The following is a 16,263-nucleotide window of genomic DNA, read 5'->3' on the forward strand; positions in this document are numbered from 1 at the left end:
GCAGACACAGTACGGGCAGAAACACAGGCAGGCAGATACATACAGGTGGAAACACAAGCAGGAATGCGGGCAGAAACACAAGGAACCAGCACCCGAGTCAGGCAAACCAAGAACTTAAATAGACAGGGGCTAACAAGACACAGGAGAACATAATGCACAATTAACACAGAAGTGCGGGATGACGAGAGGCAGGTGGGAACAATGATTAAATAACGAGACAGAAAATAATTGAATAATGAGACATACACAGGCAGACCAAACTAAGGGACGTGAGACAGGACAAAAACTACGGGGAGGCGGGGACAGGCGGGAACAGAGGAGGCACAACCCTGACAAAACTAGTACACGCTATGAAATATGAAAAGTATATTTACAGTGCCCACCAAAAGTATGCTAACGGTAGAGTGAAATTTTATCTTTTTCCGATATACTTAACTCTTGCTTCTTCCTCATATTATGTATGTATGCAGTCCATGTGCACAGGGTCAAAAATGACCCTCCCTCGCTAAACCCTCTGAGTTGAAACCTCTTCATTGAAATTTAAACTCTGTATGTAGAAAAAGCCTGTGACTCATCCAAAAATTGGTGAATAACTGTTCCTACTTCTTCAGCCCACACATCATAATAGATTTTATTGCTGTAATATTTATGTGTGGTGCTTAACTTTGATTATGATTTCTCATGTCATAACTTTCTAAATTTTCCCATTGACGAATGATTTGGATGCCAGTGTGGCAGTGGCAGTGTGTTCGGGGTCATTGTCTTGCTGTAGGATGAAGCAGGCTGGTGAGGTTGGAGGAATTGCTTTGTACTTAGCCAGACAAAAGGTGAGTGAGGCTGTTCCTGAAGCAGCCATACAGGCCAAAGTCATGAGCTTGGGTGCATCCCATTACTTTTCACTCCTCACCTCTTTTCCTCCACTCCCCAGCTACCATTGGCCTCCTCCCCAGAAGTATGTGGAGGAAAGGAGGGGAGGAGACCAGTGGAGGACAGGAGAGAACAAGGAGGCGTGAAGAAAATCGGGATAGCCAATGGTCTTCATTATCAAAGCCGACTATTGATGAAATAGTTCTATCACAAGCCTTATAAACAGTCACATAGCCAATCATAGATTTCACACGTGGTCGTCCAATTGAAAGCTGCAAAATAGCTTGTACGTTTCAAGTAGCCTACAAGTAGATGCATGTACAGTAGGCTGTACAAACACCTGGCATTGTGGTTCGCGTCGAAACACTAGTTGACGTGTAATCAGCAACATTAGATCAAAATAAACATCTCACAGTATATGCAAATGTAACAATGTACTGTAATTTCAGAATCTTGATTTGCCCAATGTCTGAACGTACAGAGTCATATGTTTAGTCATGTTCATTTAAGCAACATGCATACAAGCAAATAAAAAAATTTGCTTCTCCGTCTTAAATTGCCGAATTTGTCTGTTGGATTAAAACCACAAAACTGACATTTTGTTATCCTTTGTAGACAATCTAACCTTTGGGTAGGATGCTATGTGTGATAATAATAATCTACTGAACCACACAGAAATTTGGCTAAATATCTTGCATAATTGGGGAAATTCAAGTTCTCTGCCATCACTGTTTTTTGATTCTCTGAATCTCGGTGGGCATGAGCACGGTGACGTCACTTAGACTTCAGTGGCTTCACTCTTTTCCTGCAATACTGGGATACTGGAGGGAGGTAGGACACATAGATCGGTTTCGGAGAAGATGACATGGTATTGCAGGAAAGGAGGATACATTTTTTGAGAATTAGGATACACCCACTACCTCCTTCATATTTCACACCTCCTTTCCTCCAGCACAGAACAAACTCTAATCTGGCCTTTCGATTCTTGCTGCTGATGAGAGGTTTGCAACTTGCAGTGCAGCCTCTATAATTCTGCTCTCAAAGTCTTTTGCGTACGGTGGCCTGCAGCTGCCACTTTCCAAACTGCTTTACTTGATATACTCAGTTTCTGTGCTATCTTTCTTAATGTATTCTTCTGTCCTCTCAGCTTACAGATCAGTTGTTTTTCAGCCATAGTTGGTCCTCCGGCTGTCTTGATGGTGTAACATTCTGACTCCAAATGTCTCCACAGATGAAAACAAAGGTCTCAGCCAAGACTAGACACGCACTGCTCTTTTACGTGTGAACAATCCATGCAAATGAAAACACCTGAGCGACAGTTAACACCAGTTAGTCATCCGTTAACTTTAGCACAGCTGAAAAATTGGAGTGACTCAACACGAACGAAAAGATGTTTTTGTGGTAAAACATACACACATAAATACCATGATATAAAAGCTGATTGTCTGTACTTTTGTCTCATATTCATCTTCTCATCTCAAATCCAAATCGTAAGTATATAGCAAAAATAACTAATTTCACTCTAGCGCTGCCATACTTTTGGAGGGCACAGTATATTAATGTTTTTTTCCATGTGGCAAATTCCATCGCTGCCTTGCTGCCCCCTCTTGAGTGTCCAGTGCTAAATCTATCAGTGCACAGCCAAAGGCCCAGAGCAGCAAGGCTCCGCTCTTCTTCCTTCATTCCTGTTCATCTCTGGGAAAAGAGGACAAAACATGGTCACCCTCTGAAATCCCAATACCACCATCAGCTACTGCCTGCGAAGGGAGGTAAGTCACTATATAATTTTGGAGGCTGGATGTGTGCTGATGGGAATAGGTTCTCACAACCCCTTCTCCAAACCATAAAAGTCTCAAAAACTCTCTAATCACTAGCTCCATGGGTTTTTTGATTCAAAATCTACAAGACAGCTCTTTAAAAAACCACTCATTTGGCATAGCTATATAAATAATTACCACAACAATGGGAAACGTTGCTACCTCATCTGATTCCTTGTCTGTTATGACCGGTGCCTGGAGAGGGAGAGAAACGGAAAACCAGGATTATTTCATGTCAAGTCCATCTGTCAAACAAAGGTTCTTGGTTCTTGGTTTGAGAATAATACTTCCACAAAGCATTTCATGTAGGCATTTAAAACAAATCTGTCGCTCTTATTTTCATAGAAGGAGTGTCTGAGTAGGAGGGTGACAGGTTAAGATTTGCCCTCAGATTTTCTTTTCTATGGAAAATGAACGAAAAACAAGTTCTATCAGAGCAAAGTCTCTATTGCCATAGCAACCACTGCCAGGAGGGCTGAGGACTGGTTCAGTAGCATGCTTTTTTGTCATATGTACCTGCACACTCAAAAACTGTTATATGCAAATGGAATATACATACACATATGATACTCAGGGGGGAATGGGAAGATTAGAATTAAGAAATAAGACATGCAAAAAGCCTTCCAAGGTTGTTCTAGCAGAGCATTGTTCTGAAGTTCAGCTTTATTTTCATTCGATTTGATGACATCGTTTGAGAGTGCAAGATCTTGGCTTTGCACGTAAGTAGAAAAAGGAAAGCCATTTGACACAGAGGAACTGGCCAGTCTCTGCTCCCTCCTCATGCGCACTGCGCTAACAGCACTCTAGGAGCCTGTACTTCATGTTCAGAAATAACAGAGCTGGTCTGCCTCTCACAGGAAAGGCAGTTTTCTTTTGAATCTTTATTTCAGATTTTTAAGCACAATAGAGGCCAATCTGTTCAAGAATAATAAGTCAAAGCACAAAGTCATTGTTAAGTGCGAATGAAAAGCGTTTCCAGGCAGTGGGTTGTGCCTCCACCTCAAACGTCCACTGACGTGTCTCTGCTGCTCTCTTGTGGTTGAAGAAATAGTGTTCATTGTATTTATAATGTCAACATAGCGCAATGACGTAAGGGCAATTTTTAGAACGTGAAAGTGCAGACAATGTCTGAATTTCTGAATTCTAATTTTAGCAGCAACGCACCTGTTCCTGGATGGTAGTGTTCTTGAATTTCATGTTCTTATAGAAGTCTCTCTTGGGCAGTATATATAGAAGCACCAGATCACATACTACAGTTGCCTGTAAAAGAAATTACATTCACATGTATAAAATACAATATATTAGAAATATCAGAAATTAATATAGCAAAATTGTAACGTGACTGAAATGATTCAATAATTGAAAAATATATATATATGTATATATATATATATATATATATATATATATATATATATATATATATATATGTCTGATTTAAATGTTTAAATGTTTAAATTATGAAATCACTCTGAAACTTACCACTCCAAAAATTCCCACACCTGACCCAATGGCTGTTAGTGTTGGAATGATGTCAAATTTTCTTGCCTGAGACAAAACATTCAGTCAATGTATTTTCTTTAGGAGCTAATTATCTTGGGCTACAGGTCTTAAAATTGATATACAATAAATAGGTGGACACAGACTCCCAGACACTTGGACTTGGACTTGCACTAAACATAAGAGCTTACCAGTCCTCGAACCAAAATGTCTATCCGGATTCCAAATACTTTGGTGAGAGTCCTTTTTTCAACGTTGCCGTCCATGTAATATTTTGCTTTCCTGAGAACAGTAAGAAATATGGTCACAAGCCATTGGAAGGAACAGAGGAACGGTGTGAACTCAGTCGTGTACTCTACCTGAAGTTATAGCCCATGGAGGCTTGCATGTCTTCCGGACCTTTCCCGGTCGCATACAGTCCATGGAAGCTATAAACTGGCTTACAGTGTTTCACGTCCCAGTCAAGATCACAGGTCCAGTCAACGAGAATCCCAACGGCTCCACCCTACCAGACAAGATGAGTACGGAGACCTTATCATGTTTCGTATTTCTACAGTTCATAGTTTTGTAATTTTTTTTGTAGTTTGACCCAAACGCTCAATACAGTCACAACATTCAACAATCTCACCATCACAAAATCCCCCCCCCCCCCCAATCCCCGTTAAGGCAGGTGGAAAAATGGTGGGCCAAAAAGACAAGTAATGAGGATCTGGCTCATGAAAGGACTACCTCAGGTGCTATCTGAGCAAAGCTGAATCCCGACATCGTCACAATGTCTCCCAGTCTGAATATGGGACACAGAGGGTCACTAGTCTGGTTGTAGATGCACGTGTTGATGTAATTTTTGTCCACGCCTTCCACCAGATTGCTTCTGAAAAACCAGAGGAGGAGAACTCATGAGAAGAGGTGGCTGTGTACGACGTCTCCTGCTCACACGAAGAACGCTCATCTCTAAGACAAGACAAGGCCAGAGTTCTGCAGAAAGCACAGCCTCAAACTAATCTTCTGTTGCATTTCTATCTTGGCGATTGAGACCTTTTTCCACAGCCCCATTAAATGTGCAGAGCAAAATTATCCAGCGACTGTGTTTGTTGTATAGCAAAACTAGAGAGGTGAAAAATTGCCTAACCGCAACACCTATAATGTGCAGATCACCATGAAAACTGCAATGATTTGATGATTGAGTGGAGACATATGCATGTGTCGTGAGCGTGCACAATGTTCCATTGTTGAAAGTAAAAAAATGAATGTGTGAAATACCATTCATGCACGCACGCACGTACACACACAAACACACACACCAGTGCACATCAAACAAACAGATAGTTACGCATCTTCTCATATCATTCTCTTTGCTCTGAGTATACACGTTCTAAGGCCATCTATGCGTTTAATTCTTTTGCTTTCTTTGGAAGGCAACTGGCACTCAGACCCCTGCCACATCTGTTCACAGAAAAGCATTTCAGGCAGGTTGTCAACCTGTAGTCACTTACCGTACAACCTCAAATTCTGGAAAGGTGATTGAGTTTTTGATGAACAACGTGAAATTCTCTGCTGCCATCAAACGAGGTGGACTGAGCAGAAAATCCAAGCATGTTAATGAAAGCAACTTTTGCAAACACACAGCACACAACAAACCAACATGTCGCAATTTAATAGAGGTTAAAACGCATTGAGACAATAAGATTATTTTTGCATAAATTATCATGATAATTTCATTATTTTTTGCATAAATTACCATGATATAACTTACGCTGGGATTTTAGTGTCATCTTCAACAGGACACCAGGAAAAGACTTCACAAGTTTCGGTCTCTTGCACACATTTTCCGGTCATCAGCCCTGCAGAGATAAAGGAGTATTGAAAAGGATCCGCCTGTCATATGATGGAGAAATCCTGTAAATTTGTCCACAATCTTACCAGTCAACACCTTAGTCAACAGCATCTTAACAATCCAAACTCATTTCCTGCATGTGTGTGTGTGTGTGTGTGTGAGAGAGAGAGAGAGAAAAAGGAGAGAGAGTGAGAGAGTGCATGTATGTTCTATGTGTACGCTTTGGCAATATGTACAAATGTATTTCATGCCAATAAAGCATTTTGAATTTGAATTTGAGAGAGAGAGAGAGAGAGAGAGAGAGAGAGAGAGAGAGAGAGAGTCTTAAATGCAATATTTTTCTGGTAACCTCTGAAGATGAATATGATAAAATAGAAGAAAACAGAAAATGTCACAAACAATTTTTCCACAAATGCAAAGATTTGCTTGCTGTTCTTCAGCAGCCATTGGTTGATCCCTCCTGTGGATTTTTTATAGTATAGGAAGCGAGCGAATTGCAAAGTGTAAATTGCACGTCGAAGTCCCTCGTAAACATAACTGTTATAATACAAACAAAGCCAACTTGTTCAACAGACAAGCCTTTTATAGACTCTTTATGAAAACAGATACATGAAAGAGCATCATAAAACAAGGGCAGCCTGCAACAGCCTTTTGATCTTGCTTATGCAATTGTCCATACAAATTTTTCATTTCCTGTCATTTCGCAAATGCCGCGCAAATGAGTTGAAGTCAGACACTAATGTGAAAACACCATCTTACGGCCATGAGCAAGGAATTGGCTGATCTTCGCAGTCGTTTTACAGATGAAAGACTGAAGAAAAAAAGTCTTTGCAGTCCCAAGCTGAGCCAAATATCCTGACAAATATTCGCTAATGTTGCGCAAGTGACATGGAGAAGATTATACAGAGGCCGGCGTCCTCTGCAATACATCAAAAGGCAGTAAACATTTACAGTCTTTCTCTGGGCTTCTGTATTTGGTTTTTGTTATGTGCTCAAGTTCACACAGCATTTTGTACAAAAGCTAATATCAGCCGTGAAGCTAAAACCATGCAGGCATCAGTTGGTATTTCTGTATGTGGCCGAGCTCTTTTGATCTCATGGCATTGCATGCAGACTGAGAAAGTGTTGTGCATTTACCATGTCCCGTACGTTTATATTCTCCTTCTTTGCAGTCCTCGTCAGATTTGCAGGTGAACTTCCCTTGAAGCTGAAAGACATAACAGGCTCTAATGAGGCGTCAGTGCACAAGGGTAAGGGTTATGCTGAAAAAAAAGTACTGAGATTCTGTGTGTGTGTGTGTGTGTGTGTGTGTGTATTAGCAATTTATTTCCCCCTTGACTATGTCTCAGCATACCTGTATGAAAATACAATTATTTTTCTCCAATAGTTTTTTCACTTCATTTTGCACATTCATCGCCCTCTCATTGGATAGGAAACAAAATGGAAAACTGTTCTTGTCTGGAAACAGTGTGATGCTAAACTCTCATCAAAGCTGGACATGAAAAAATAAGATAGATGTTGTGCCGTTTTGTCGTGTATAAGGTACACAGATCGTATGACCCTGGAGACTCCAATCACCGACCTGCGTCCCTAATAAACCTACTTACCTCTGGGCATTTATCCTGCTTCTGTCCCAAGGTCACAATGTAATTTGTCATCACCACAAAAGAACCGTCCCCCTAAGAGAGAAAAAGTAGAAGACATCCACTACATGGCCAAAATATGAGGACACACGAACATCACACGCAAATGTGCTTGTCGAACATCTCATTCAAAAATTATGGGCATTAATATAGAGTCTACCACTTCACGGCTGAGCTGTTTTTGCTCCTAGACATTTACACTTCACAATAACAGCATTTTACCAAGGCAGCTCTAGTAGGGAAGAAGTTTGTGAAACTGACTTGTTGCAAAGTTGGCATCCTACTTTCTACTACCAATGTTTATCTATGGAGATTGTATGGCTGTATGCTTGATTTTATGCAACTGTTAGCAATGGGTGTGGCTGAAGTAGCCAAACCCACTAATTAGAAGGGGTGTCCACATACTTTTGGAAATGTAGTCCATATTATATATAGTAACAATGATAAATGGCACCACTTACAGAGCAGTAAGCTGTTAGTGAGTATCAAGCCTCACCCCTGACATTTGGTGTGTTGTGTTACCTTCTGGTATATTTGGGGGCCTACGGAATGCAAATATTAAAATTTGTTTGTTGCAGATGTAAGCCTCGATAGGAACCTGTGGTTCAGCCTCTCAACATTCCTTATGTTTGGTAGAGGTAGTGAAATCAGATGCAAATGAGCAGATACAAATGAGCTGTCTGCCAGATAGTAGAATATGCCCATAATGAAACATTACTTCACTATGACTACTCTGCCATTATCAGCTGTATCTCCACCCAAACTCAAGGCTTATGTGCTTATGTGTCTTATTGCAGCTTAAATTCTAGCATTTCGTGAAAACGTGTTGAGTGAGATGTCACTTGCCTTTCTTTGAAGATTTGGGTTTCCATCTCATTATAGGAAATTATGTGTGATTATAGGATTATGTGAACCCCCCCCCCCCCCCCCCCCCCCCCAAAATAAAGTAATATCCACAAGCACACACTCAGACAAACAACATGACAGTGCTAAAAATGGGAAGATGGAAGATGTTGGAACATGTATGACATCCGCATGCTAAGCTTCAGCACACACTGAATTGAGGATGTTTTTTTTTTTTAATTGCGGTTCAACATGCACAGAAATTCTGGGATTCACAGCAAGGCCAAGGTAAGTGGCATTTTAAACATGAAAAAGTGCAATGAAATCAATGTAACACATGCAATCTTTTTTTACTCCAGCGCACAAGAAAATACTGGCACAAAACTTCAATCAGACGTGAAGGTTTCGGTTGCTGCTGGCCAGCATGCTCCCAGGGTGAATTACAGCACAATAGGTTTTTCCATATAGGGCTGAGACTCCCTCTGACCTTAACATTCTATTCAGGCACAAAGGCCTTTGAAGCAGGCCTTTTTCCACTTCATGATTTGTATGACAAAATCCAGTTTGGGCATGGGTATGTTACTGCCGAGAAAATGTATTTGAAGTCACCCAGCAAAGACGAGTTTCCTTAAAACAATGGTGTGAGCAGGTGTGTTTGGGCAAACATCAATCTCATCCCATAAAGTCTCTGGGGTAGGGAGGGTGCATTATGGGACAGGGAATTTCAGCAACCTGGAGCCACGCCTACTGGTTAAGCAGGTGCACTCACCTGGGATGCATTATCTAATCACCCTGAGGGTTTATAAGTGTGCTTCTTTATTTGCACTTGGAGAGTATGGACTGCACATGAGAGATGAAATACATTCATGAAATGCCACACAATGGCTTAAAAGTGTTCTTTTGTTTTACTTTGGTTTTTTCTCCTTCCTTTTGATTTTGTATTATTATTTTGAGTCTGAATCATGAGGAAGGAAGGTGAAGTTTTTTGCTACCTGTCTCCTTGATTGCTGGTCTCAAAATGATAAACATACCAGAACAACCATATCTCTTTTTCCAAGCACCAGATTCACAAAGTGGGATTAATAAATTAGCTGGATAACTGCGCTGATTAAAACCCGGAACCCTTCCAAATCTGGAACACGGACTGAAGTAAAAAGAGCTGTTCCGGGTTTTACTCGGCGCAGTTATCCAGCTAACCCTGCTTCGTGAAATACCCCCCGGATACTTCGTCCCTCCCAGCGTTGTGTCACAACTTCTGACAGTCCCTAACATTGCACCCTTAATGCTTACTTCTTTTTTTTGTAAGAAAAAAGTTTACACATATTAATACATCACTCAGATTCTAACTTAATTCTTGCATATCAGTCAAACTAGTTCAGCAAAAACATACCACACCTTAAACCTTGATATCACATCCATGTGTACAAAAGATCTGTGTGGCCTCGCCAGTGTCAACACTGCTCAACATATTTGCTTCTCTCGCAAACAGGGACCTCCGGGTTTGTTTCGGCTCAACGTCTTGTCTGCGGTTTCACGCACGAATGAAGACGTATTTGTAGACGTGACGTATTCTCATTATTTGACTTGCTCACCTGTTCTGGGAAGACGTAGTCACTCATGTCCCACACCTGCTCCTTGCCGTCCACCTGAGTGTACCCCACGCCTTTCACCTTGGTGAAGACCGAGCTGATGGCCGTGTCCGTGATCTGGTAACCCTTTTCATAGATGAACACCCACCTGCAGAGCAGAGACAGTCAGCCTCATATCCCTATCACATCCCCTGCAGACCAGAGACACCCAGGCTCACATCCCCATCACATCCCCTGCAGACCAGAGACACTCAGCCTCACATCCCTATCACATCCCCTGCAGACCAGAGACACTCAGCCTCACATCCCCATCACATCACCTGCAGACCAGAGACACTCAGCTTCACATCCCTATCACATCCACCTGCAGGCCAGAGACACTCAGCCTCACATCCCCATCACATCACCTGCAGATGACGCTGCACAAACAGCATCACAATTTTACTCGTCTGAAGTATTACACACAGACACAGAGTACCGTATCCAGACTTTCATCCATGAATTGCATAAAATGCATATTTCAAAGTATTTGACATCTACACAGCCTCCAAAATACACACGCACTCCCACACACATATTTGCATATTTGAATAATACAATGCATTTGCCATAAAATGATAAAATGCTGAAAACAAAAGCAACATATAGTAAGCTAGTAACTATTATTCTCTCCAGGTATGCCAGGGAATGTAATAGTGACAATGGTATTTGACGTTTTAAGGTTTAAAATATGGGTAGCATAACACACAAATTGTCTCTTTCAGATTTCTTTCACACAAGAGTCATGCGGTACACGAAAGAAGGTGAGCATTTTCAGACTGACACCACATCACTTATCTGTGTCTGAGCAATCTTTTTGTTTGCAGATGCACACATTTTATCATCGGGGCATCAGCTTGCAGGTAGGAGTCCAGGCTGTTGGTGAGGTCACACCGTCACAGTGTGCGCCATGCACTTGAGAGGCAGGTTCATTTATGAGGGGTGTAATTACAAAATAAAGCAAGGACAACCTGGAAGCGTGTCACTGAGCCGGATGCATTCAGTCAGCTGGCCCTGATACGCATAGCTGCTCTCATGCAGGGCCATCGCTGGCCTCCATCACGGCAGAGGAGGGGTTATTGTACGCGCTCACCGACCTGTGGGCGGTGAGCGTTTGGCAAATGCTCTTATCCAGAGTGACTTACAATGAAAAAAAACATGCACACAAATTGGGGGTAACAGCAACAGTAACCTTAGAGATGGGTGGTAAATACTCAGACCACAAACGTGAAAACCTAGGACTGTCTGTAAACTAATTAGGCCTGTTAGGGAAAAATACATGAGTATTACACACTAGCGGGACAAACGGGTCAGTAAAATAATCGCAATACAAAAAAATCAACAACACACAAGCTACAAGAAAACTTGTTTCCTCATGCTTGTAAGTCACGTGCTTGTACGTGCTTGTTTGCTCACAGCGACCGAATCCATTCAAGCATGTCTGGTCATTGAAGCTGCTCTCCTTTGTGTTATTGTTATCTACTGATAAAATGAGACTTTGAACTGTGCTACACTATGAACACTTTTTGATGTTAAGTTTGTGAGGAAAATCTATCTACAAGAGAAATGTGTCATCTGGGGCAATCACAGTCGATGATGAATAAATCTGCTGTACTCTAATAGTTCTGCACCCAAGGCCCAGGGTTCAAGAGGCTTGCACAGTCATGTTTCAAAATCGCCTTATCGCCTCATATATTCTGTGGTTGAGTGACTTTTGATATGATCTGTCAAAAAATGGCAACACCCTGATCATCAGAGTCCCTGACAGACACGCAATGTAATCTAATGCAACAACATGTCACAGCGAACGGTAATATTCCCAGACAACTGGTGGAATTATGTCCTCTGTCACTGTGCACAGTAAAAAGTAGTAAAAAAAAGCAATCCAAACAAATTCATGAATCACGCTGAAAAGAATTTAAAACCAAATAACACATTCTATTTTTTGAAAAATTGAGATGCGACCTGTTGTATTTTTGTAACAATAAAACTAAGGCCAGTGAAATAAAGTCCCAAACATTCTTGGTACATTCAAAAAATGGTTTCCATACCATTCATTTTGAAGTATTCCTTGACTTTTCAAACAATTTTTTTTTTTAAACCTCAGCAGTCTGATGTGCATGGTCAATGACAATTATAAGGCAGATTCCTTATTTTTTTTTCAGAGAAAAGTGCTACAGTATGTATACTATGAAAGAGAGCAAAACTTTATCTAGTCTTAACTAATGTTATCACACATCCAGTGTTTGGGAGTACTTTCACTAATGTGGTTAAACTAGTAGCTTCATTACTTTTTGCAGCAGTTTGCTGGTAGTTTAACTACATTCAAATTTGTGTATTGGTAGTAGTAGTAAATTACTTTTTTTCCAGGAACTATCAACTACTTGTGGACTAAATCATTTTTTTTCCCCAACCCCTTTGACCAAATAATACCTCCTCTCTCTCTCTTTCCTCTAATCTTGATTGTTGATATGCACTCTGCTCCACTATATTTGCCACACATTGCTGGTTCTCTTCACTGAGCTGTATAGTGGTTTTCGCCCTGTTCAAAAAGAAGGCCTTGCCCACACATGTATCATGCCTGGGGAACATGATAATGATGATTTTTTTACTATAGTAATTTGAACTACATTTTATGTGTAATTGGAATTTTTCAAGCTGAATTTCTCTTTAGTAAAGCATTGCTAAACAAAACCAAACCAGAGGTTAAGGTGAAACTTTGCGAAAGAAAATGAAAATGGCACAAAGCATATCATATGTTACAATCTCCCATGCAGGGTTTTGAAACCCTCAGCCTGCATTTTAAACTGGACTGAACTAAAAACAGAGATTGATATATGGTCATTTACCCCAAGGGGAAATGACTACCCAGTTAGCTCTATGTATGTCTAGCAACAAATATACACTTGTCAGGTATTGCATTGTGGTTCACCTTTGATCATTATCTGTCGTAGCATGTGCCTGTGTGTGTTTGTTTCACATGTTCTTTCTTGTCCTGCTGAGTCAACTACAGCGAGCTCAGCTAGAATTTAAACCTCAGGTTTAAATGCCTACAGCACAAAACCGAGTTACAACTGGAAGAGCTAATACTAATTTCAAATATTTTGATAGCCATTCCAATTGTAATACAGTTCAGTTCCAGCTAATCACACTGCAATTGACTCACTGTGTTTCCAAGGAAATGGTTCTGTTTGGGGTGGCTCTAGTTTGGCTGCCAGGGCCATGGGGTTTCTATCATCACCAAAGCAAAATTGCTGACACATTTCTGAGTAATGGACCTCAGATTTTATTCAAACTATGCATAAGGTCTTGATCCATTAGATTTAAGTGCTGCATTTTACACCATCACCGGTGCAATATTTATATATAGAATTGGTTTGGACCTTCTGTGCTCAATGTGCTCAGTTGGTTTAAATCATATTTGACACAGAGGCAATTCTATGTCAGGCTAGATGACCATATATCCAAGTAAACTGATATTATGTGGGAGTTCCACAAGGCTTAGTTATCAGGCCTCAACTCTTTATACATGTTCCCCTTAGGCAAAATTATTGGCACGCGTGCTCATTATCATACACATTAGACTGGATTTTAAATGAGTTTGTGTCTTGTGCATTTTACTTTTCACTGTGTATTGCCTTTTTATAATTGTTTTTTTTTCAGTTTTCAGTTTTTTTAGTCTTTATTTCTATTATATTTGTTTCTCTATTGTTATTAAAAAATATGTAAAGCACTTTTGTTTGTAAATTGTTGCATGTAAACTATGTAATTTATTGATTTCTTCCACTTCCTTCCAGTAATCAGCAGGTAGTAATACATATGAAGTTCAATATCTATGAACAATTCATTCTGCTAAGTACTTCTACGAATGTTTGCAAATGGATAGGAGTGCAGTTGTTGCCTTATGTAGTGCATTTGAAGGCATTATTCAAGCATGAAAATAACCCCTAACGTGAAGTTGTCATTCAACACTGTCACTTGAATGTGGGCTTTGTTTGCATATCTCAAAGCTGAAAGAAAAAAAAGACCACATCAAACTGAATATGATGCTATGTCAGATTCTACACTGTACATGCAGTAGCAGCACCATCATGTGTACCAAGTACAGTTAAAGCTGTCCGCTGAAACATTTGATTTTGGATAAATTGAAAAGCAACACAGGCTAAATAGCATGACGATGAGTAACACAGTTGCAGTAGAAACTCACCAACATCTGTATAAAACCCAAAGTAGCAGGCTAGCGCTATGGCTAAAGAATAGCTTACATTATGTCAGAGTTTTGTATAAAGACGGGGACAAACAAAAGAAAGTCAGAGATATCGGATATTCAGAATGCCCATGTAGTAAACAAAGACATTGTGGTGGTTTATTGGTCAACCTACAAATAAAGTTTCGAATTTTAGCCTCGCTACAGAACAAGAACAGCCCTTAAAAAGAGGCTACTGTAGTGTGCATTGGCCCATTTTGGCTGGTCAGAAGCATAACAGGTGAAGAATATATATTTTGGAGGCCACAAAATATGATGCTGAATTTTTATGAAGGCCTATTAAATAGCTTACAGTATTTTTACACAATTTACACTGTCATTCATTGTTTCAAGAACAACAGGGCCAGATCTGGCTAATAAGATTCCCTGACCAGTGAGTACTGAAGAACAACAGTCAACTAATTCATTACAATCAGTGTTGAGATTCATTGTGGAAATTTACTTTCAATTTAATTGGTTTCCCATATCCTCAGTTACTTAACAGCAGTCATTTTTAATTCTCTTACGGCAAATAATTACTTCTGTTGCCTTTGTACTTCAAAATATTGGCTTCTGTTGCCTCAGCAGAATCCAGATATTTTCGTTATGCCAGATTATCCCAAATTTTAATTGCAAATTACTTGATCCAATTTCTTCTTAAGAACTACAGGTTTAACTGCTTAGGTATGATCTCCTCCACTACAGTTTTTTTTGCCACTTTCAGGGTGTGTCTGCTACCTAAATTCTAACATGCAAAAACTGTGCTTTCGAAACAGTTACGACATCCTCACTGAATTTTCAGCATGCCTTCAGACTTGCTGGAACAAGCTCTACAGACCCCTTTCATTGCTCTCCTTGCCGTACCTCTTTAAGCTGTACGAGATTTGGTCGGTCTGGAGCTTACCCGATGATGTAAGCCAGGACCACCAGCTGGATCACTCGGCACACGATTCCCACCCGCTTGCTCTTCACCAGCACCTGGCGGGGGGTCTCGTACTCGAATAAGAAGTCCGAGAGGGCATCGGTGAGGATGCTCTTCATCTTGCAGTCCCCGCTGGTCTCCTGGGTCTGACGCGCGCTCAACTTCCTCTTTCTGTCTCCCGCGCTCATTCATGCACACAGATAATGTGGTCTTGCTTCTTCTGTCACGCGGCTGAGATGCTTCGAGGGGAGTGTCAGGTCACTAATTTGCCACCCCTACCTTTTTTTTCTCTCTCTATCTCTCTCTCTCTCTTTCTCTCTTTCTCTCTCTCTTTAACACGCACACATACACACAGACACAGATATATACACATTCATGTCTCTTCACTAAGGCAGTAGGGTGAGTGTACTGTTGCAATTTTATCTTTGAGGGTGGAGCATTCACCATCTGTCCACTGTAAACTGTGTGTCTTGGAATGTTGTGCTGTTTTCTACCGTTTACTGCACTTCATGAATAGTGTTTGGATTGGCAGTGAGAAGTGAAATTAAAAATGTGCTCTCATCACAGTCACGTGTTCCTGTTTCTTGTTTTTCAAAGAAGAAGTGAGTGTAATGTGTCTGTAAATCCCCTTCACCATATAAGTATATTGTTTCTGTTAGTCATGCATGCACTGATGCTGTCCAAATATTTGAACAGCTTAAGAGCATTAATTTGTCCCCCATTTTTTTCTTGTTGCTTTTTTTTTTTTTTTTTTTTGCTTTGAGTACAATGTATATGTTTAAATGAGTATATATGTGTCCAGTCACAGTGAACTCAAAGTTTAGAGAAGAGAAGATTAGTTAATATGTGTATTTATTGAATAACAACCCGCAGTATAAACTTTTTTTTCAGTTTCAAATTCCAAGACAAGAAATATGGCAAAGAAGAAGGCACTAGGCTTAGATGTGCATGGTTATTCCCCGT

The 16,263-nt window shown here is 40.5% G+C and overlaps 1 protein-coding gene across 3 annotated transcripts; it reads right to left on the reverse strand.

Moving 5' to 3' along the window:
- Positions 1-1,664: 1,664 nt before the first annotated feature.
- On the reverse strand, positions 1,665-15,769 carry p2rx1 (purinergic receptor P2X, ligand-gated ion channel, 1). 3 transcript variants are annotated; one of them, XM_035433035.1, is made up of 13 exons: positions 15,283-15,769; positions 10,097-10,241; positions 7,626-7,697; positions 7,168-7,225; positions 5,938-6,025; positions 5,678-5,758; positions 4,914-5,055; positions 4,544-4,689; positions 4,376-4,466; positions 4,167-4,232; positions 3,849-3,944; positions 2,823-2,879; positions 1,665-2,562 (listed from the first exon to the last, which is right to left on the reverse strand). In XM_035433035.1, the coding sequence occupies exons 1-13, from the start codon at positions 15,486-15,488 to the stop codon at positions 2,557-2,559; spliced, it is 1,254 nt and encodes a 417-aa protein (XP_035288926.1). In that variant the 5' UTR covers positions 15,489-15,769; the 3' UTR covers positions 1,665-2,556. The 3 variants fall into 3 exon arrangements, with proteins under 3 accessions (XP_035288926.1, XP_035288927.1, XP_035288925.1); XM_035433036.1 differs by having other exon boundaries at positions 2,847-2,879; positions 7,156-7,225; XM_035433034.1 differs by having other exon boundaries at positions 7,156-7,225.
- Positions 15,770-16,263: the final 494 nt, after the last annotated feature.

This window comes from Anguilla anguilla, chromosome 9 (genome assembly GCF_013347855.1).
Source record: "Anguilla anguilla isolate fAngAng1 chromosome 9, fAngAng1.pri, whole genome shotgun sequence".
Classification (NCBI taxonomy): Eukaryota; Metazoa; Chordata; class Actinopteri; order Anguilliformes; family Anguillidae; genus Anguilla; species Anguilla anguilla.

Bases quoted from the DNA above. Each gene is read 5' to 3' on its own strand.
- p2rx1 (XM_035433034.1), bottom strand. From the start codon at position 15,488: ATGAGCGCGGGAGACAGAAAGAGGAAGTTGAGCGCGCGTCAGACCCAG. The intron at 7,226-7,625 runs GTAAGTAGGTTT...TATGTCTTTCAG, and splicing joins AGCAGGATAAATGCCCAGAG to CTTCAAGGGAAGTTCACCTG. The intron at 5,056-5,677 runs GTAAGTGACTAC...CTGGTTTTTCAG, and splicing joins CCAGAATTTGAGGTTGTACG to AAGCAATCTGGTGGAAGGCG.